General features: G+C 36.3%; 1 protein-coding gene across 5 annotated transcripts in view; it reads right to left on the reverse strand.

The window, feature by feature from the left end:
- LOC111062730 (lachesin) overlaps positions 1–22,613 on the reverse strand; it is a 317,740-nt gene that overhangs the window by 89,489 nt on the left and 205,638 nt on the right. For 4 of the 5 annotated variants that reach the window (XM_039435479.1, XM_039435480.1, XM_039435482.1 and 1 more), the window contains one exon: positions 7,772–7,979. In XM_039435479.1, the coding sequence (XP_039291413.1) occupies positions 7,772–7,979 (208 nt within the window). Of the gene's footprint in view, positions 1–7,771; positions 7,980–15,417; positions 15,698–22,613 lie in introns of those variants that run through there. The other variant, XM_039435484.1, reaches the window with a different exon arrangement.

The raw sequence follows: 22,613 nt of genomic DNA on the forward strand, positions 1-22,613 counted from the left end.
GATAATTTATGAGGACGGCAATAGTACTTTACGTCACAAGTCCGGTAACGGTATTTTACCGCATAAGTATGATTGTTTCTGCCCGAAACGTAGAGGGCAGACTTATCATACGAATGCAGTAAATACGTTACCGTACAAGCTACGTACAATATTTTTTCCCTACAGTTATCTTAAAAAGTGGCCATTCCTGCACTGATTACATTACGCTAAGAATCACTTTTCCGCTCTAGTGCGGGAAAATTTTTTTCTGCACTCCAGATTTGCAATATGGCAACGCAAAATAGTAAGTTGGTTATATGGAGCACCAGTGCAGCAAAATCAAAATGAAGTTGGTAACTGTGGTATAGTGTGGTATAGTGTTGTGGTGCACGTTATAATAATATGAAGGCAGTGGACAACAGTAAATGACAGCGACAGCCACCACATTCAGCACACAGCCTTCATCCATTTACTACTACATTATTCAATTTCAAATAATTTAAGGTTTTTATTAATAATAAAATTACACAGGAAAACATTTGATGGATTTCAGGGAATTTTACCCATAATTACCCACTTTTCATATTCAATGGTAACTGTAGGAAAAATTTAATGTGAAATACGTGTGCAAAGTTCCTCTGCTGCACGCCTACGGCTCGGGCATAAACAGTTTTCGGTGCAGCAAACTGTCACTTTGCGCACTAGTTGCACAAATAACTATTGTCATACTTCTCTCAGAAAGAATAATATTGTTGAGAAACAGTAACCATTACCTGCTGCTGTTCGAGTTACTGCATTCTAAAAACATGACCTGGCCCATAGCTCCTAGGTCATAACAGACCCATCTAGCTCAAATAGAATAATAAAGGCCAATGTTAAAAAATGTCAGATGAGTTCTTATAACTTGAAATTTATTAGATGAGTTCTTATAACTTGAAACTTATTAGATGAGTTCTAATAATATTTAAGTTATTCTATTGGTTACTTAAATATTATTAACTCGCTCTCTTCTTCTCACTAAAGTTCTCAACAATAAGAAGTTTAAATTATTGTTACCAATAAACAAATGAAGACTATAATGACGCTAAGACTATATACCTATTTGAATCAAATTTTAATGTTCCAATTTTCGGAACTGGGAAACATATTCGACTGTAAAGAAAACCATATGATCTCTTTACAGTATAGTATGCTGTAATGAAAATCTCATGTTTTCTTGTTCTGCAAACAGCTGTATACCGGCTTGATTTGATGCATGGAAAACAGCTGCAATTGAGTAAGTATGACAAAAAATATCGTATAAACAAAAATCGAGTGTGTGTAGCTAGACTAAGGGAAGGGCCGGTTTCCGAGCTCGGCATTTAGCTAAGTTATAGACTTTTTTTTTTCAATAGCAGTCAGATAAATTGGCTTTTTGAAACGGGGTGTAGTCGGAGTCCACGTTTAAATTGAATTTCGAAAAACTAGAAAATTGAACACAGAATGAAATTAAGAGAGAATAGTGTAAAGTCTCAGCCATTTTGAATTATTATCTTGAAATGTTTCATTTCGTCAAGGAAAAACGTTTTCAATCATAGAAATGAGAAGATAAAGATTATCATAAAAACTGAGACTATGCCCCGTTTCGGAAAGCCAATTTCCAGAGTCCAGCTGTTCTAAAGCTTCGTTTACACCGGAGTGGAGTTATAGTCCAGTCAATGAAGAGTTATAGAAGGAAAAGTTTGGAAAACAATTTTTGACCCCTCAGTTCTGTTTAGGGTAGTGAGGAGGTAAACATATCAAAAGTCCCCACCCCTACCCCCTGTGCTAAGGGGGTGGCCTTAGCACAAGGGGTAGGGGTGGCGACTTTTGATATGTTTACCTCCTTACTACCCTAAACAGAACTGCGGGGTCAAAAATTGTCTTCCCAACTTTTCCCTCTATAACACTTCGTTGACTGGGCTACATATGAATACTCTCGTTAAATGAAATCATATGGAAGTCAATTATATTGATAACAAGATCTTGTTAAACAAGGAATTTTCTGTTAAAAACACTTTTGTTAAGTGTTTAATAACACAGTTATTAACTTTTGGTGAGAGAAATTTCTGACGATTCAGTCGAGTTAATAACTCGTGTTATTAACTCCGGTCTAAACGCAGCTTGAACTCATCTAAATCCCGAGCTCGGAAACCGGCCCTATATGTTATTGAATTTCTAATAGCTCCACAAAGTTCCCACATCGTTTTTTAACAATTTAGAAATCGAATCAACAAAATATATTTAGTCTCAAATCTCGAGCTCGGAGACCGGCCCCAATATTGCTATGCAGCAGATCAGTGAGTGGTTTTAAATAATTCATTGAAGCTGAATTTAAGCGAGACAAATTTTGTAAAGTTTTGTGTGAGAGGTACCTAATGAGAATGATCCAGCTGTGATGAAAGTGTCATGCTTCTAATATGACAAGGTTTCCAGAGATTGAATTACAGGAAAACTTATATGGGAGAGTCACATACTCTCTTAAAAGGAAGAGAGTTCTCCTCTCCAAATACTCTCATAGTCTACTTCCTAAAATAGAAAGAGAAGGCTCTACCATGCTCTCCTTGCTCTGAGGATTGTTAAGTCAAATTCGAATCTCAAGACAGCTCTTAAGGTTCAACATGGGTATTCTCTTATTAAATAAAATGGTAGAGTATTTTGCTCTGGGGGAATGGAGAAGTAAATTTCAACACAAGACTAAAAATGCAGAAAAAATCACTCCGGATCTCGTGGGGGTGAGTCCATCTTTCTCCTGTAAGACCATATTTAGAAGACTTACAATCAACTTGATACGCAACACCATAATTTGATTAAAAAACTTCCAAACCATAATGGTACTAGCAGGTAACCCATGCTTTGCAAGGGTCTATCTAAGAGCCTGACAAACTGAAAACAATATGACTTTCTGGAATCTTGAAGAATTTAAAATAGGCCTATAATCATCCTTGATAAATTAAGAATCTTTATGCAAAATCTCATGTTAATCAGACTTGAAATTCTTCCTTATTCTATCTCTATTTATCTACTTCTATCTCTCTCTCGATTTATTTTCCTCTCTCTTCATCTATCTCTCTCTTTCCCTTATTCTATCTCTATTTCTCTATCTCTTTCTCTCTCTCGATTTATTTTTCTTTCTCTTCATCAATCAGCCTCTTTCCCTTTTTCTATTTCTTTTTCTTCTTCTATTTCATTCTAGTTTGTTTCTCATTCTAGTTCTCTTGTTTTTCTCTCTTTTCTCTCTCTATCTCTTTCTTGTTTTCTCTGTTTCTCCTTTTATCTCTTTTTCTCTCTCCTCTCTCTTACTCTCTTTCTCCTTTTTTTCATTTTGCAAAGCGCGCGTGACCTAGTTTTAGAACCCTGATGTTCCAATGCTCCTAAAATAGAAAGAGAAGGCTCTACCATGCTCTCCTTGCTCTGAGGATTGTTAAGTCAAATTCGAATCTCAAGACATATGGCCCTGCTTCATATGGTAAGCCGAACAAATTTTCAAATTGTACACAATCATGATCAGCCGTTTGATATAGATACGCATGATCAGCTGTTTAAAATTGACGGAATTCGACAAAGACATTACAGCCAAGTTTAGGTTGGGTGTATGCAACGGACAAACAACTAGTAGTTCTGTGAACAGTAGACCTCACGCAGTTATCTCATCCACAAGTACCTTATAGTCCAGGCGCTGGCTTACATTGAGCATACATGAGAGAGGCAGAGAATTTGACTTCGGATTATTGTTAGGGGGTCTTTAGTGTATATGAAACTCGATGTCGTCACGTCTCAGGGTGGTCGACAGCTTAGGGGGAGGGGGGTAAGTTGTAAAAAACGCGCGTTTATAAAATCGCCTGTCCTGCACTTACTATTCATAGTACAGCTTTTAATTTTCCCTGAATATTATGTATACATAACTGGCTTTCAATGTGGTCTTATACATTTTTGCGATAAACCGCATAGTTTTTCCGTAAAAAAATAAAATATCTCGAAAAATGTATTTTTTTATTATGGACTTTTTGTTATTTCTCGAATATTCAAGTAATTAGCCGACTTAGAGGAAAAGGCTACCAATAAACGTTGTAGGCCGTTTCTTGCTGAATCCAATGATATATATAGTTTGGAGGTTACGATCATAGATGCGGCGGTGGGAGGGGGATAAGTAGCACTGTTACGCTGTGGCGCGGTCCTCCCCCATGATTAATGCGCGTAATGGCCTGTCTATCGCATCGCTCCTACTAGTCTATGCATTCAAATATGAGAGATTGTCAAAGTATATTTGAAAGAAGTCATGAGCTATTTGTGGAGTTTTTTAGAATCAAAATCAATGACTACTTGAAATTTATGACTGATTATTGTAACATAGTTTAAATTATCTTAAATTGTATTCATGTTCATAAGGAAGGACTCTGGTATTGCACATAGAAACTGTACGAGAAAAGATCCCATACTTTTTTCATTCAATCACACAAACTATGTTATAAAGTCTGTGTCATATCTAGAAAATATAAAAAAAATCCCATAGAAGAAGAAAATAATTTCCAATAAGGAAACATTAAATCTATACAGTCAATACATTGACTCTCTGTCAAATGAAGCCTTGAAAATTCAATAAATGTGACAACCGATCATGCTTTGGAGCAAACCCTCATTCGATCATCCAAAACTGAGTGATTGGAATAGCTAGTTCTTCAAAGGCTTTCCTAAAATGGCTGCTACTATATAAATAAATCTTCCATCAAAGATATTCTGTTCAAGTATGTTGACATCATTATGGATATCACTGGAGATTGTGAAGAAAGTCATCTAATGAAGTAAAACAATAATAATGAGAGATGAGAATGATTTCCAGAAGCATAATCTTCTCAAGAGAACATAACATTTTTCTTCAAGACTCTGATGGACAATAGAATCTGCATAATGTTATCAATGGTCTGGAAGCAAGTGAAGAAGTGTGTGATTCTCTTTTGAACGTATAGAAAGAAATAGTTATTCGGTCTCCAACGATTTTTATCTGAACATAGTTGTGGCAAATTGTAAAAGTGTATTCTCACCTATAAAAAGAAACAGAGTTCTTTCATTCTCCAAGATGCAATCAAACAAAAATCCTAGTCTTAGTTAATTCTAGAACAAAAAGATCTGCTCTCTGTATTTTTACTAGGTAGCTGTTTAAAGATAATTCAGCATTGAAGTTTTAGTGCAGCATGCATTTCTACAATAACCGCAAACTCTGTCAACATCTGATATTTGAAAAAAAAACTCTTAATCTCACTTGGCCCATGAAATTGTAAGTGAAACTAATTGTGGATTTGACTAAATCCCTAAATATCGTTGACAAATTCGCATAATGATGACATGGCTCTCCTGGATTCAACTCCTACTTCACTTTTCAAAACTTCAATACGCTGCAAGATTATGGAAACTTTGTGATGAGAAGAGTTATGAAAATTCTCAATAAAGATGGAGTGATACAGGTGGACATAGCTTTTCATGTCTATGGTCTAAAATCAAACAAAGGTAGTGAACATATTAGAAGCAGCAGAGTAAAAGAATCACTCCAATAATATGCTCTCCAAACCATCGAGACTTGATTTCTAAATCTGTGGCAGAGATTTATTAATGTGACATGCAAGAATCTATAAAGGAATAATCCATACGTTAGCTACGTGCAGGAATACATACATTCATTCATTCATTTGTAGATAAAATTACAAATCATATAAATATGTTTGGGAAAGAATAACAGGCATGGCCCAAAACCCATCGAATCCCAAATTTTGATACTGAATAACTTGTTACCATTTCAAAACAGTCTGAACGGGAATACCATAATGGATGAATCAATCAAAAGTTGGTGAAATATCATTATAATAATACTGTTAATCTTTAGGAACAGTTTCAGAGAAAAGGTTGAAAAATGGGAAGTTAAACCAGAGATGACTGTGCCAAGAGTGGAACAAATGGAGTGAAGCAAGGAAAGCGGAGTTCTCACTGAAAATGAAAAACTGGTGGATTGATAAAAAGAACAAGAAAAACAAAAAATGAACCAAATTTGCTCAGCGTCTTCCATCTGGGAGCTTGACGGCTAATAATAATAATATAATAATAATAATAATAATACTGTTAGAAATAATATGAATGAATATTTAAATTTTCATTTCATTTTGATTTGACACATATCTATATATTGGATATAATTTCTCAAAAGTTCACGACAAACTGAAGATTCACGAAAGATTAACATTTTTATACTAAACATAATCATTATGATAATGAATGAATGATGAATTCCATTTCCACCATGAAGAACTAAGAAATTCCACAAATATTTCTTGGAAATTAACTGACCACTATATTAAGTAGGCGTGGCCAGTGTGCAATTAATAATATAATTAAGCCTGCAGCGCATCACATTAAATTAATTTGAGATAAAAACAATAGAACATAAACATATATGAATATTATCTTCATTCTATCCTAATATATTTCTTGAAACCCAAGTTTCGCTTATTTGAAACAGTCATTTCTTATAGTTTCCTTGCAGAATGAGATGAAGTTTGTAATTTTGACCATAATTAGTATATTATGATGAGAATTATCAATGATTAAGGATTGAGAGTTGAAAAATCGTGTTCAGCGACCGAAAATACATAAGATAGAGTTCCTGAAATACATAATTCCTGAATGCATAGACTAGTAGGAGCGATGCGATAGACAGGCCATTACGCGCATTAATCTTGGGGGAGGACCGCGCCGCAGCGTAACAGTGCTACTTATCCCCTTCCCACCACCGCATCTATGATCGTAACCTCCAAACTATATATATCATTGAATTCAGCAAGAAACGGCCTACAACGTTTATTGGGAGCCTTTTCCTCTAAGTCAGCTAATTACTTGAATATTCGAGAAATAACAAAAAGTCCATAATAAAAAAATACATTTTTCGAGATATTTTATTTTTTTACGGAAAAACTATGCGGTTTATCGCAAAAATGTATGAGACCACATTGGAAGCCAGTTATGTATACATAATATTGAGGAAAAATTAAAAGCTGTACTATGAATAGTAAGTGCAGGACAGGCGATTTTATAAACGCGCGTTTTTTACAACTTACCCCCCTCCCCCCTAAGCTGTCGACCACCCTGGGACGTGAGGACATCGAGTTTCATATACACTAAAGACCCCCTAACAATAATCCGAAGTCAAATTCTCTGCCTCTCTCATGTATGCTCGATGTAAGCCAGCGCCTGGATTATGGAAATACAGCAATAGACTGGCTTCTCCACACATCTGTGTAATCACTTGCCAGCTGATTTATGATGAATAATATTCTATAGTCTTATTTTCACTCTAATATTGGCGTATGAAGGAGGCTCCTTTTTCCTTTCATATTATCCTTGAAATGCAAAATTTCCAAAAACCTTGTATATACGTCGACGCGCAATTAAAAAAGGAACATACCTGTCAAATTTCATGAAAATCTATTACCGCGTTTCGCCGTGTTTCGCGCAACATAATTATAAACATTTAAACATTCAAACATTAAGAGAAATATGCCAAACCGTCGACTTGAATCTTAGACCTCACTTCGCTCGGTCAATTAAATAATAAATTGATCTCAGAAAAAACATAGATGTTAATGCATTTTTGCAAACTCGCCAATCATCCCCTTTAATTTGATGTAATAAACTTGAAGATTGGTTCAGTGGCTACTGAGATCTGAGGGTTGAACTGTGCAGAGATAGTTATAGAGATATATCGTATTATAGAGATGTTTATACTGACCGTGTACATCGATACAGCCGATCTGGTTGATCATGACCTTGGTGTTGACCTGGCACATGTAGCAGCCTTTGTCTTCGGGTCGGATTTTTTGGATATGCAGCTGCCAGATGCGGTTGTCGTCCTGGCGAAGGTAGTAACGCGGGTCGCGGCTAACCATGTCTGTGTGCATGCTCAACACTGTCTGGTCCTCCGAGCGCAGCCACCCAATCTGACAACACAACATCAATAATTTATCATTATCAATAAATGAATGTTTTTAAAAATAGACGAATGTATGAGGAGAACCAGGTTAGTCATCCCCATAATACACGATTTAGAGGTTTTGTTTACCCACATCACAGACTAAGCCTGCTGGAGAGTGGCCCGTTTTATATGGGAATGAAAATATTTAATTCAATTCCATCTCACATAAGAGAAATTTATGGCTTGAAGGAGTTCAAAAAAACACTCAGGTAATTCCTTATTGTGTTGTATCCGTACAGGTTAGCAGACTTCCTTGTTGAATAGTGTTTGATTGATGTATGTTATGTGGGATCTGTTGTGTTGAAATAGGAGGGATGGTAGATATTAGATTAAACTTTGACGTGTCATATACTGCGGGATCGCTGCTCCCTTAATGCAGTTCAGAAATTGTGACGAACAAGAAAAGTAAAGTAAAGTAAAGTAATGAATCGAAACAATAATTATTCATTTTTTTGAATAAGTGCAATATTTCTAAAATTTCAATTTATTGTGATACATTCTGTGATTCATTTAGAGTATAAAATCAACCTTCAAAATTTTAAATCATCATTCCTGGACCGAAAATCAAGTGAAGAAGCAGTGTGAGATTACATAACCTTATCTTTTGGACAACATGAACATTTATTAAAATTTTTGGAGAGAAATAGTACAGGCTCAGCCTAGTTTTTCCTCCAATGTCATAATTGTATTATGATTATAGTATTTTATACAATAAATGAATAAATATCGATAAAAATGAATAACAATGTACAGTACGCCTCCTGTAGCCAGTGAGTATAGAATGTAATAATATTCTATACTGTATATAGGAAATACACAAAAATTCGATATACAAAGTTCAATATTCCATACTTCTTCATTGTTCATTGTTTTTGAAGGGACGAATTCAATGATCCAAAGGTTCAAAAAAACCCTACACGTCAACCGAAGCTTATTGTGTTCCAAAGTAGTATGTTAGTTAGGCAAACCAATACCTGTGTTCTTTACAAGAACCAAGAGTTTCCCCCATACAAAAATTCAATTCATCCCACGGTTGCTTGTTACAATCCAGTTTAATATGCTTGGCTGTCTCCTCAGACTGATTAGTCTGACCTCGAGACCTACGTGAGTTCCACTCCTAGCCTACTTTGAAGGTCCTACCGCTGAGGAAGGGGTGGCCAAGTTGCCTCTAGGGCGCCCGGCCACCCTTGACTCAGCCTCTTGACCCACATTCGTACCTGGAGTTTCACCCATCTCTGGTCTCTTGGGTTTTCTCTTTTTGCCCCTCCGAAACTTCGCAGGGTCAGAAGCCTCACCCCTCCCAAGAAGTTTTGCCTAAATGGCCGTCCTTTTTTGAGCAGTAGAAAGGTTTGGTCACTCCACCCAAAACTTGTGACCTACGTGAGTTCCACTCCTGGTCTTTTTGTAGGTCCTTCCGCTGAGAGAGAGGACGCCAAACTGCCTCTAGGGCGCCCGGTGCCCAGCCACCCTCGACTCAGCCTCTTGCCCACGTTTGTGTCTGGAGTTTCACCCATCTCTGGTCTCTTGGGTTTTCTCTTTTTGCCTCTCCGAAACTTCGCAGGGTCAGAAGCCTTACCTCTCTCGAAAAGTTTTGCCTGGATGGCCGCCCTTCTCTGAGCAGTGGTGAGTTTTGGTCTCTCCACCCACAAACTCGTGACCAACGTGAGTTCCACTCCTGGCTTCTTTATAGGTCCTTCCGTTGAAGACAAATTGCCTCTAGGGCACCTGGCCACCCTCGACTTAGCCTCTTGACCTACATTTGTGCCTGGAGTTCCACCTATCTCTGGTCTCTTGGGTTTTTTCTTTTTGACCCTCCGAAACTGCCTTGATAGGGCAGATCACGTGGTTTTGAAGGCAAAGCAATGGATACTGTGGGTGAATTCTGGTTTCCAACACATTTTTGAGTACGATGATCGACTCAAAGCTCCTGCAACCCACAGGGGGCATTCTATACTTACTGCCTGTAGCTTTGCCTCCATGACTTTAAAGCGGCATATAGGCGAGGTATGGTTCACGGGGTAATATTCATGACTTTACAAAGACATCAGGCTTCAGAAACCCTAGATCGCTAGATGGAGAAACCTCCCTACATAGCTCCATGAAGGAAGCTCCCTACACACTGCATGAATTAGAGAGGGGCAACGTATCACAAACAATGGTAGTTCTGTGATAAGAGGACTAAAAAGACGTAACTCCATAAAGCCCCTTGTGTATCTTCTCGAATGCAACACGTTGGTTTCGAGAAGATACTAGAGAGCATCTGTTGTGTATGGAAAGATACATTAGAGCTCCTTGTGTATCTTTTCGGATGCAACACATTGGTTTTGAAAAGATACCAGAGAGCATCTTTTGCTAATGAGAAGATATACTTGAGGTTCTTGTGTATCTTTTCGGATGCAACATGTTGATTTAGAGAAGATAGCAGAGAGCATCTGTTGCTTATGGAAAGACATACTTGAGGTTCTTATCTTTTCGAATGCAACATGTTGGTTTTGAGAAGATACGAAAGAGCATCTGTTTCTTATGAAAAGATACCTTTTCAAAAATGTTAGATGTTTTTGATTGGGTGGTATTGTATAGTGGCCCTCCGCCGATAGGCAAAGCAACAGGACCCGGACTATATCAATAAGTACATGAATGAGTAGACAAAAATCTGGTGTAGGCACTCACACAACTTTCCTTGCAGTTATGAAAATTGATCACCTGACGCTAGTGTTCACGCACATCTCAAGTCTACTATTCAAAGATCTGAGCTATCTGGTGACAGGAAAATAACGCTGAGGATACACGAGGTCTGCTATATCTTGATAGTGAATGATTTAATAGAATTAACAGTTGCCAACAGTTTGCAATTATATAATCACATTTTCTCGAATTTCGAGATTATTTTCAATTTTTAGTGAAAATGTTACTGAACATTAATTGTAGAGATTTCCATGTTAAATCTTTCCCACTTGAAATTTTTTGTCTGAATTGTATCTGACGCCTGATAATTAAGAATCTAAAATCAAACTTTGCATAGATGGGGCGGACTCCTGAAATTTCCACAGATATGGGATTTGTGGCAGTTGATAGAGTTTATCAATGGCTATTCTAGGTGTGAATTTCATCAAAATCGTTGGATTTTGATCGAGAAAATCGCGAAAAACCCTGTTTTTGACAACATTTTTGCCATTTTAGCCGCCATCTTGAATTGAATTCAATCGAAATTGATCGTGTCGGATCCTTATAGTGTAAGGACCTAACGTTCCAAATTCCAAGTCATTCCGTTAATGGAATGACTCCATCAATGGACACCCAGATCTCTTAGCCAAGCGGATTTTTTTGTCACGCTCATTTATAAGCTGACGTATGTCCGGTGTTATCCAGGGGGCTGGTCTCCCCTAGAAATCTTCTTGTACCTTAAAGGCACGTGTTTATTGAACAGCTCGCACATAATTTGCTGGAATACTTCCAGCTCCCCATTAATAGTAGCAGCCATGACAAGATGATGCCAAGGCACAGTGAAAAGGTCATCAAAATCTCTTTTTGTAGTGCATCCTTTGTCAGCTTTCAAAATCATCAGGTCATTGGTTTTCATCTTCTTCTTTGAATTCTTCATGATGTCTTCTTTAAAGAAGAAGATGAAAACCAATGACCTGATGATTTTGAAAGCTGACAAAGGATGCACTACAGTAATAATGGATAAGGACGAATATCTAAGTAAGGTAAACCATTTCATTGCAGATAACAATTTTATTGAGATTAACTCCAATCCCACCACCAAAATCAATAGCTTGATTAGAAATAAGTTGAACACCACCACCAAATTATTTAACAAGAAAGAAACTAAGTATCTAACAGTTATGAATCCATATCCACCTAGACTTTTCGGTCAACCTAAATTACACAAAACTAATGTTCCTATAAGACCAGTGGTATCTTTTGTTAACTCCCCCTGCTCCAAATTAGCTCACAAACTAAATAGCACCTTTGGTCATTAACAGGTTTTCAACCAAAGTTCAGTATTAAAAATTCATTGGAGTTGGTCAACAATATAAAGCATATTCCTGTTCTATCATCTTATAAACTTGTGTCATTTGATGTTACTAATTTATTCACTAACATTCCGGTGGGAGAAAGTCTTGAAAGAGCTGAGGAAATAATGAAAGCCTCTATAAATGATCATACACTCAGAGAAGAACTGATAGGATTGATGAAGTTATGCACTCAGCATAATTATTTCAAATTTAACAATAGATTTTTTGAACAAAGAGAGTGGTTGGCAATGGGGTCACCCCTCTCACCACTCCTAGCTCAATCATTTATGGATAAGTTAGAAAGTAGAATCATTGAAAATAGTCATTTCAAAGATAAAATTGTTTACTGGTTTCGATATGTTGATGATATTATTTGCTTATGGAAAGGAAGTAACAGACAACTAGACAATTTTCTTTCCTATCTGAATGGATTACATCAGAGTATAAAATTCACTGTAGAGGTAGAACAGGATTGTGTATTGAATTTTCTAGATTTAAGAATAGATCATAGCACTGGTTTTCACAAGTTTTCTATTTTCAGAAAACCAACCCATACTGATGTTAACATTCCTCTTCATTCTTGTCATCCTATTTCTCACAAACTTGCTGCTTTCAATAGCATGGTCTATAGAGCACTAACAATACCTATGAGCAATCATGATTTTGATATTGAGATCACTAAAATTAAACATATAGCTGTCACAAATGGGTATGAAGGAAGTATGGTGGACAGATTATTGAGTAAAATTAATAGACAAATTTCAATCAATTCTAGCTTTGTAGACTTGGATAAAAATCCCATATTTAGGCCTTGTATCTGATAAGATAGGTAGGGAATTGAAGAGGAATGGATTTCATGTTGCTTTCAAGACCAAACCGATTTTAAATAGTCTATTTAGCTGGAGTGAAGACAAAATTGATATTTGGGATAAAAGCGGGGTGTACAAACTTGAATGTGATGATTGTAATGCTTGTTACGTGGGTCAGACTGGTAGAAGTTTCAGAAGTAGAATTAAAGAACACATCAGAGATTGGAATAAACAAAATGGGGAATCTAACTTTGCAGAACATTGAAATTGAAATTGAAATTGAAATTTATTCATAACACTGACAATTTACAAACAAAAGTAAATGAACTTAACAAATCAGTACAATAATTTTGAAAAAATAAAAAAAACTAAAATACATAATATAATATTATCTTCTATTCCTTTTTATATAAATGAAAATAATTAAAAACTAACAAAAACATTATGTAGCATCAGAGTTATGAATACTCATAAATTTGATAACAAATAATCACAAGTTCACAGTTAAGGAGAATGTTGAGTTTCTGCATGTTGATAACAAAGGCAGATCTTTGAATATTCTAGAGGCTTTAGAAATAACAAGAGTAATTAAGGAAAATACCCAGTATAGTTTAAATGACCAGATTCATTTCAACCAGTACAACACTACGAATTTAGTTTTATCATAAACATGTAAGCATACATTAGTCAATAGTTTTTCCATTCACATATTTGTTTTATTATCTTTCACATTTGTTTTCTTGGTTCTTATTTTGTACCAAAAGTTAATTTTATTATCATGGCGATTCTGTTTCTTAAGCCGCCATTTTGTCACACCGTTGAGGGGGAGGAGACTGTCTAGCTAGGCCAATGGCAGGCGTTCATGCCCTCGACCGACCAATAGCAGTACTCGCCTACTAGTATAAATTCTGCTGCTCTTGTATTTAGTTTTAGTTTATCAGAGATTGACAATGGTGTAATAACCGAAACCGGTCTTTTTAATTATTATTAAATCAGTGGTTTTTTGACAATTTCTTAGTCTTTTTCATTCAATAATTAATATTCTTATAATCACGGAATTTGATGATTCTTGCTTGTGATTTAAGGGCTTTCACAGTATAAATGCAATAAACCAGATCATTAGCTGAGAGACCCGGCAATGGCACTAATCCATGACTCTTCTTATCCCAGAATAAACCGAAATCTCAAATTACAACCTACTCGATCCAGCCATAAAGTGAGTATTCAGTTCAAACGGGCGGAAATAATACTATTCATTCATCATTCTTCCATAATATGAAATCCAATCATCTCAATCTCTCTCACATAACTTTTTTCCTCGAAATACAACTGGATATAGAATCAACTTCATACCTCCTTGGACTATCTCTAACAAAACATAATTTTAGAACAATTCCACACAAAATTTTCCTTGACGAACTACGCGATAATCATATTTGAACAAAAAATTACATTATAACGTTTTTTTCTAATTCAACAAAAATCAATTTCTCCCTATTAAACAATGCGTTCTACATTTTCTATATTCCCATCAGTCTGGTGCAATGTTGCCAGCTTTTGCCGTCACCGGAAAACTCATATTACAAATTTTCCATTCCATTGTTCTAGATCATGGAATCAAATTCCACTCCGCAATAATCAAGCATATATTTCAAAACTCAACACAATTCTGATTTTTCATCTTCAACTACAAAATAGTTTGAATCAATAAATTTTCCGATTTCAAAATTCATTCATAAAACTAACACTTTTCATCTTCAAAATACTTCACATTTCACAATCTAATAAAAAATCATATTATTATCACATTAAAAATACTTTATGTTCCTGCTCGTGTTGATAAAAAAATATTCAAAATGAAACAGGCTGATTTCTCGATACTTATCAATCCACAAAACTATTGATTAATTTTGGCATTTGAATGTTTGTCATTTTTGCAGACAAACCCCACACACATGACACCATTATGTAACCGGTGGAGGTATTTTCAACCCCACACCACACCTGACATCATTTCTGAAACCGGAGATATATTTGTCTCTATTTAGTTAATCTTCCAAAATATGAAATATATAAGAGTACATGTGGTTCGATAGTCATTCTGGCAGACTATACCACCGCTGGCCACCAATGTAAACAGAGAGGGGTTGTTTCTTCTTTTCTTTAATATTTGCTAAAATTATGCTATAAAATCTCTATTTGAATCCTTGGTTGGTTGGGAGCTTTTAGTGGATTCGTTCATTCAAATGCACAGATTATCATCATTAACTAATTGTCACCTATTTTAGCAACTAGCAACTACGAGCCAGGAACTTCAATGAAAAATACTAATAAAATTCAACTTCGGGTTTATTGAACTCTAAATAGGTAGAACGGATTAATAGTCAGGTAACATGTCAAATTTTCAAACAGAACAAAGTGATTCAGCAATCGATTCACAAAAAATATATTCACTTATTCCAATCTACACATTTTGGGAACCTGCTAACTTGCTGCATTTAAATTTGGGCCTCGGTCATTCTATGAAATTAGATTTTGAGCTTAATAAGAAAAACAACAAAAGTTTCACACTCACCATTTAAACAATATTCAAACTTGGACTCTTCAGAAACACTCACATACGCTTTAATAAAACTCACTATACTTGAACTCACACGCACAAACAATTTCCTGATTCTACTCCTACTAACTCTATAAAATTTGGTTTCCTACTGAACTAGATAGAAATTACTGAAAACTTAACAATTTGTCCCTCTGAATTGGAAATGGGCCCATTCAGAGGACCGAGGCTCGCACACCGTTACATGTTTTCCCAGTTACGTCTCAATTCGAACTGTGGCCTTTTCACTGAAAATTATTCCACCTCCACGAGCGTTGAGCATAACTTCCAGTGGGAAAGCCAAAGCTGCAAAAAGGTCAATGCTTGTACAATTTTCAAATACAGTGGCTTTTTTGACATGAAATTGAAACTGCACTTGGAAAATGCACGAAAATTGCTTTAATTTTGACAACTGAGCAACAAGTTAGCAAATTCAAACAAGACAGAGTCGATTCTCACACTAAAAACGCAGGGTTCAACAAACAGTAAAATCAAAGTTCATTCCAGTTCAAAAACCTGAAAAACAATATAAGATACACACAAACAACTACAATAATACCCACTCAATATTCACACTATTACAACAGAATCAACATCACAAACAGTGACAAGATCCAACAAAGTATGGGAAATGGCAGTATGGTGTGTAGCCTGTAACGGAAGTATTGTCATATTGCATGTAAAAAATATTGTCTAGCTGTGTCAAGTCAAAAGTGTCGCGTCAAAGTAAGTCTGTGTTTAAGTCACCCATTTCGTTAATGACATGACTGTAAGCCTATCTTTTCTCAACAACTGATCTTTTCATGGGAAGTGGTAGGCACAGATTCAATATTATCATGAAAATATTATAGTTCAGACAAGTTCGCACATGAGATCACCTACCCATTTACAGCTTGTGGCCTTCCTTCGTTACTGTCTCTGATGTAATTGATTGTATATCGAGTGCTTGGATGAGATGACGCACAAGTCTCCTCATTCATAGCATCTGGCTATCCTTAAGCCTGGTCTCCACTAGTAGAGTTAGTGATCGAGTAACTGGAATACTCATGGCATACTACCGAGCTAACTCTACTCTACTTACTTGGTTATTGTTTTCACTACAATTGAGAATAGTAGGTGAAGTGTGTTGTGTAGTGGATGAAACTAACCTTAAAATATCAATACTTTATAACAAATTAACACTTAAACATTTTAATAAATTAACACTTTTCAATGAATTTTAATCAATTAATACTTTTTAATAAATAAAAATATTTCTTAAACTGGATAGCTTACAGCACGACTTTACTCTACTAGCTCAAGACTGTTTTCATTAGCATAGTAGTGGTAGAGTATGGAGTGAAAAGTGGTGGTGGGGGAAGGCAAGTGTTAGAGTGCTATCCCACGGTGCTATATCACTCTACTCTACAATGAACGTCTTCATTGGAAGAGTTCACAAGATAGTTAGCACTTTCCCAGGGAACTCTCTACCATTAACTCTACTAATGGAAACCAGGCATTATTGTTATTCTGAACAATGAATTGCTCACTGGACTGCACTCCCCCAAAATCGCTCATTCGACATAATCATGTTGGAAACGGTATTACGTGGATTGGTGAGGAAGCAGCCCTCTTAGAAAAACAGCATCAAGTCTGATGTGGGTAATCTCGATAATGATGTCACTGAGGAGGTAGCTTATAGGGGCACTCAACCCTTTATTCGGCGTGAAGACTTGAAATTTGAAATTGAAGTTGACTCACTAGTCTGAAATTATGATCTGTTGAATTCATATTTATAATAGTGAAAGGAATTTGTGAAAAATATCAACATTGGGCGCCATCTTTGCAATGAGACTCTTTTTAGATGTTTTTCTATCCAGTTCATTTTTCAACTAACTGTTTATTTTCACAAGACCACTTAATAGAATCATAGAGAAACAATAGCATGAGCAGATATCCCATAGTATTAGGCATTTTTTTCGCAACTTTTACTGTTATCTCAAGCCAATAGTCCACGTAGTTCTTTTCCCGTGAAGTTGTGTGACACTGGTAGTCTTTCATATATGTGCCATTCATACACTCTCGCCCAGCCAAAGCAGTGAAAGTCGACTATAATTGACAGTAATCGACAATAATCAGCTTGAGTTGACAGTGAAAAAGTCGACTATAATCGACAGTAATCAACAATAATCAGCTTGAGTTGACAGTAAAAGTAGGGACATAATCGCCCTATCATGGGATATGTACTAATGCAATTTTTTTCTGTATGATAGAGCTATCACTTCATATTCTTTTTCAATTTATTATGATTAAGTTTAGCTCAGCGGTCAGTTGATGATGATGGGATGTTCAATCATATGAGACATGTAAACATTAACCAACTCATAAGGCCGGATGCACACCGGAGAAACGCGTTTCTTGAAAAAAGTTTCAGGAAACGTGAAACGAAAGTTGCTCGCAATCGACTGATAAGATTAAGCAGGGAACGTTTCTTTTGTATGCATGCGCGAGTGAAACGGATTGCATGAAACAAGTTTCATGAGAGAGGGCTTCACGAAATGCGTTTCTCCGTTGTGCGTCCCGCCTAAGATTGCAACATTACAAGAGGTCCTGTCATAACTCCATTTAATCATAAGAGTAGAACTGCACTGCTCTATCATTCATCAAGATTGATTGATTGGTTGATTGAGTGCTTTTCTTATACAGCTTACAATAGAGGGTGTAGGCCTAATATATATTATAGCAGATCACAAGATCAGGAACCAATAGTCAGATAAGGATTGAAAAGTTAGCATGTGATGAGGTCAACATCAAATATAGCTTTGCTATCCTTGTCTGTCATAAGACAACACAGATAGCTCTATCATCCTTCAACTCCGCTCCGATGTCAAATTGTAAACCTAATTCAAATCATAGAATATAAGATGAGGTATTAGAGTCTTGCTTGGAATGGTTAAGTGGACTGTTCATGATTGTTATGTGAAGGACACACTGGTTAAAGTTATTGACTTACTAGCTTACCCAGCCAACTTCTTACATTGAAAAGTCAATGTATCTCATGTCACAGTTGACTTTATTTGGTGAATCATGGAATTTATCTCACAAACGATATTTTCATTTTCATCTCAATACGGACTTCCTATGTGCTTAGTCATGCAGCATTAATTATTCCAAAAACATATTGTTCTCAATCAATTGGTAGTGATATCTATCAGTAAAGAGTTGAATTGAAAAAATAGATAGGTTAAATCAGTGTTTCAAAGATGAATTTAATGTTTCCACAGTTGTAGATTGTCAATAGATGGTCCAGGAAATATGCGATGCACGATGAATCACACAGAATTCCATATTCTTTCCATCTTCCATTTCAGGATGAATATGAGCTAAGCTAAATTAAAAGAAAAGTAAATTATTATGTCATTCTTCAGTGATATTTAATGGATGCAATATGAACAACTCTCTTTCATGTGGTGAATATTTTTTTTCCAACATTTTCCAGTTTTTTAATGATAGGGGAGTGATAATTAGTTGTATATGTCTTCTAAGGTACCAATCAACTACCCACGCCCCTTGATTCCTATTGGCTGGGGGCGGGGCCAAAATGGCCGACTGGGGCAGGGGGGGTGGAGGGGGGAGGCCACACCCCTCGATTTCTATTGGATAGGCAGCTCTCTCAAAACACCACTACTACTTCAACTCAAAACAACCGTTTTCATACCAGTACACAATTTATCACAGGGTGACGGGCTTATTACAGCTGGTAACTTTAGATGCTGAAATTATCACAATATAATATCATGATCTTGAATCATGCTCATCTTTCCGTTATTCGGTAGCCACTCGGCGAAAAATTTCGAAAAACATAGATCTGTAAAATGAACTAACCTTCCGGTAGTCGCGCCTTACTCAATCACACGAGCAGTCGCGTGTTGTATTTTTTACAACATCCAATTTTCCAAGTGCTATCTGCTATGTACTCTGTTTACTGTCAAAACATATTAACTAATTGTACAATTACTTTTCCCATCTTCTTGGATTATTTTACGCCTATTAACATTTGGATGATTACCATTTCATAGCCCAATAAGGTGCATCAAGCAAAGCCATCAATTCTGTGTTATTGGTTCGTTTACAGTCCCCGTATACAGTCTTTCCCTATCTTATGAACTGTTGCGACTAAATGGCACCTAAAGACTGAACCATTGCTCGTTTGATACTGCAACTCAGTGGAGTGTTGGGGGGAAAGTTTTGGAATACATAGGTGATTCATTTACTGAAACTCCCTCATTCAATAGTTCTGTGCAGCAAAAAAACTGACACTGTTGTACTTTTTACAACAGCGCGACTGCCGGAAGGTTAATAAATAATCATTATAAGCCCCCCATTACAATTTCTGGTCAGAAACCATCCCTAATATTCACACAACATATTCCCAAAGTTTCATGCCGTTCTGTCAAGTAGTTTTCAAGTCTATAGGGAACAAACACACAAACAGACATTCATTTTTATATATACTGTAGTTGATTGAAAGTGGTTTATAACTAGTGGCCCCATTTCACCAAACTGCTAGGGGGGGGGCAAAAACCAAGAGGTATGAGGGGGGGGAAGGAATACCCCCAAATGATAGAGGGTCCTATGTTTTTCCCCATAAATGTTACATTCGAAAATGTTATTATATGCTTCATTTTTACAGTTTTATTCAAATGTGGTTGAAGTATCAATACATACTGTCAGGATACAAAGCCTATGAGCATATTTTCTAAAATTAATGTATAATTGAGGCATAAATCAAATGTACTCACGTCAAATTATGTAAAACTCATTTAATTATAGTTTTATTAAATTCTTACAGTATTATTTCGTATAATTTACCAATTTATTGTCAGAGTCATTCGTCAACTGCCTACCAATGTTTACTACCTTATTTTCAATAATTAGGTTAGAGTGAATTGCGCCAAAATTGATGACAAGCCTTATCTGTCAGCTGTTGATACTGCCGGCTACTGTGCTACTGTGATATCTCTATATTGTCTGTTTTCATTTTAAAACTAACTCAAGCTTGTTCATTTCTGCAACCCCTGTTTATTTTCTGTTTATCTGCTTTAATTTTATAGTCTTCCCGTTTAACGTAATTTTTTGTCATTTTCTGTGTTTTTCGAACCTCTGTGTCTAATTTAAATATTAAAACCGCGTGGGAAAATTCCCATTGGTGGACTTTTCCTTATTAGGCACAGGATTGGTTCTTGCCCAAATCACGTGGTTCTTCTTCTCAGAGGAAGACCAGGTGATTTCCTCTTTTTGGGAAGAAGAGACACTTGCCTTCTGAGAATCGAATTATCAGGACCCGTTTAATTTGTCCTATTAAAATTAATGTTTAAATGGTTTCTCTTCTTGTTGAATGTAATATATCCAGTGTGTTAAATGTGTAGCTCCTCTGTAGTCTTGTGCTCTTAAATTAAATTGGAAGGCAAGTTCAATTTGTATAAGCTTATTCCTGAGGAAGAATTGTGATACTAAATCCTGGGTGTCGCCATTCCACGCCAGATCTTCAAGTGAAATAAAATTATTAAGTGAATTGGGGCCCCACGATCGAGTTGGTGAGCGAAAAATACTTATTCTATCCAACCAGTGAATTGAGAAAGCTACAATTTTCTATTAATTAATTATTGTGAAAGAGTGCAGGACTATATCCTCCTATAATACCGTGTAACCCCTATTAAAATCCTAATTGCACTATATTACCAAGAACATTCATATTATTATCTCATATCATGAACATTTATTACCAAATTTTGAAAACTCTATTATTCCAATCTGTCAGTTATTTAATTAATTATTATTATTTGATTCTTAACGATTATAATTCATCAATAAATTTGCATAATTGTTAACCAGTTTCAGTAATTTCTCTAATTAGATCCTGCTCAGTTCGGTCTATAATTACCATATTGGTTTTCCTCTGTAGGAATTATTTCAGGTATTGGAATATCAATATTGAATTTACTTGTTATTCATAAGAAATAAATTACATTCGCTGTGCTCGGGTTTGAATTGCCTGGAGATATTGGTAGGCTATCACACCTGATTCTCAGGCGGTTTATATCAGAGTACGGCGGAAATATTATTTCTTGTGGAATTGTAGGATATTCTGGACGGGTGTAGGCAGCTCTGCCGGCTGATTTTTTATCCGAATTACAGGTGTTAAGCGTCCAGAGGCTCTTGCGAATCCACAAGATTGGCGCCCGAACTCAAGACGGTGAAGGAGAGGGAGCTTATTTCATCTTAATAATCATAATTTATTTCAGATATCGACTTATCTACGCTTGAGAGGGAGCAGAAATATAAATATTTCTTTTCAGTGGAGTCGTGGGTCGCCTAGCCATCAATACTCTGTTCAATATTGTTGTTCAATTTTATTTCTTAATAATTATTGATCGAATTGAGCAGGTATTTTTTGTTGCACTAATGGGGGCTACACGGTGTTACTCTGATGTATTAATCCCTGAAATGAACAAGCTTGAGGTAGTCGATTTATTTATTAATTTGTGATTGTTCATACACTGGATATTATTTTGATTGTGTTGAATTTTATGTTGATCATTACGGTATATTATATTGTAGAGTATTATTGTATTCTAAAACGTATTATTGTCGCGATTTTGTCTTGCTTTGAAGTTGTGGGAATTAGTCAGCGGTATTAATTCTTCAGAACTACAAGATAATTTGCACTGACCTGATTCTGTTATTCCAATTTGCGCGCACCACTATCATTCACTCACTATTTTTCACTTATTGGATTTCGTCTACACTTCACTTTTGGGAGAATCATGGCAAACCCCGCCACGGAACTGGATGGGTCTACCACATTGTTTACACCGGCAGATCCTGTCTCACCCGAAGCTCCTCCAAAACCGGCAACCAGCGCGACTTCAGTTGACTTTGAGCGCGGCATTCGAGAGCGTTTGTCATCGACTCGGCTAGAGGAAAGTCAGCCAATACTTAATTCGGTGCAATCATCACCAATCGCCAACGTCGATCGGCGCGAGGTAGATCGTCAAACGTCTTCCAATGATGTCGTTGCTGCTGAGTTGGAGACCAAACAGCCGCAGGGGCTGCCATATCTACCACCTGGGACGATCGAAACCATACTTGAAGTTTTCAAGACCACTGCTGCTGGAATAGAAAAGAAATTA

Source organism: Nilaparvata lugens, chromosome 9, assembly GCF_014356525.2.
Source record: "Nilaparvata lugens isolate BPH chromosome 9, ASM1435652v1, whole genome shotgun sequence".
In the NCBI taxonomy this organism is placed as follows: Eukaryota; Metazoa; Arthropoda; class Insecta; order Hemiptera; family Delphacidae; genus Nilaparvata; species Nilaparvata lugens.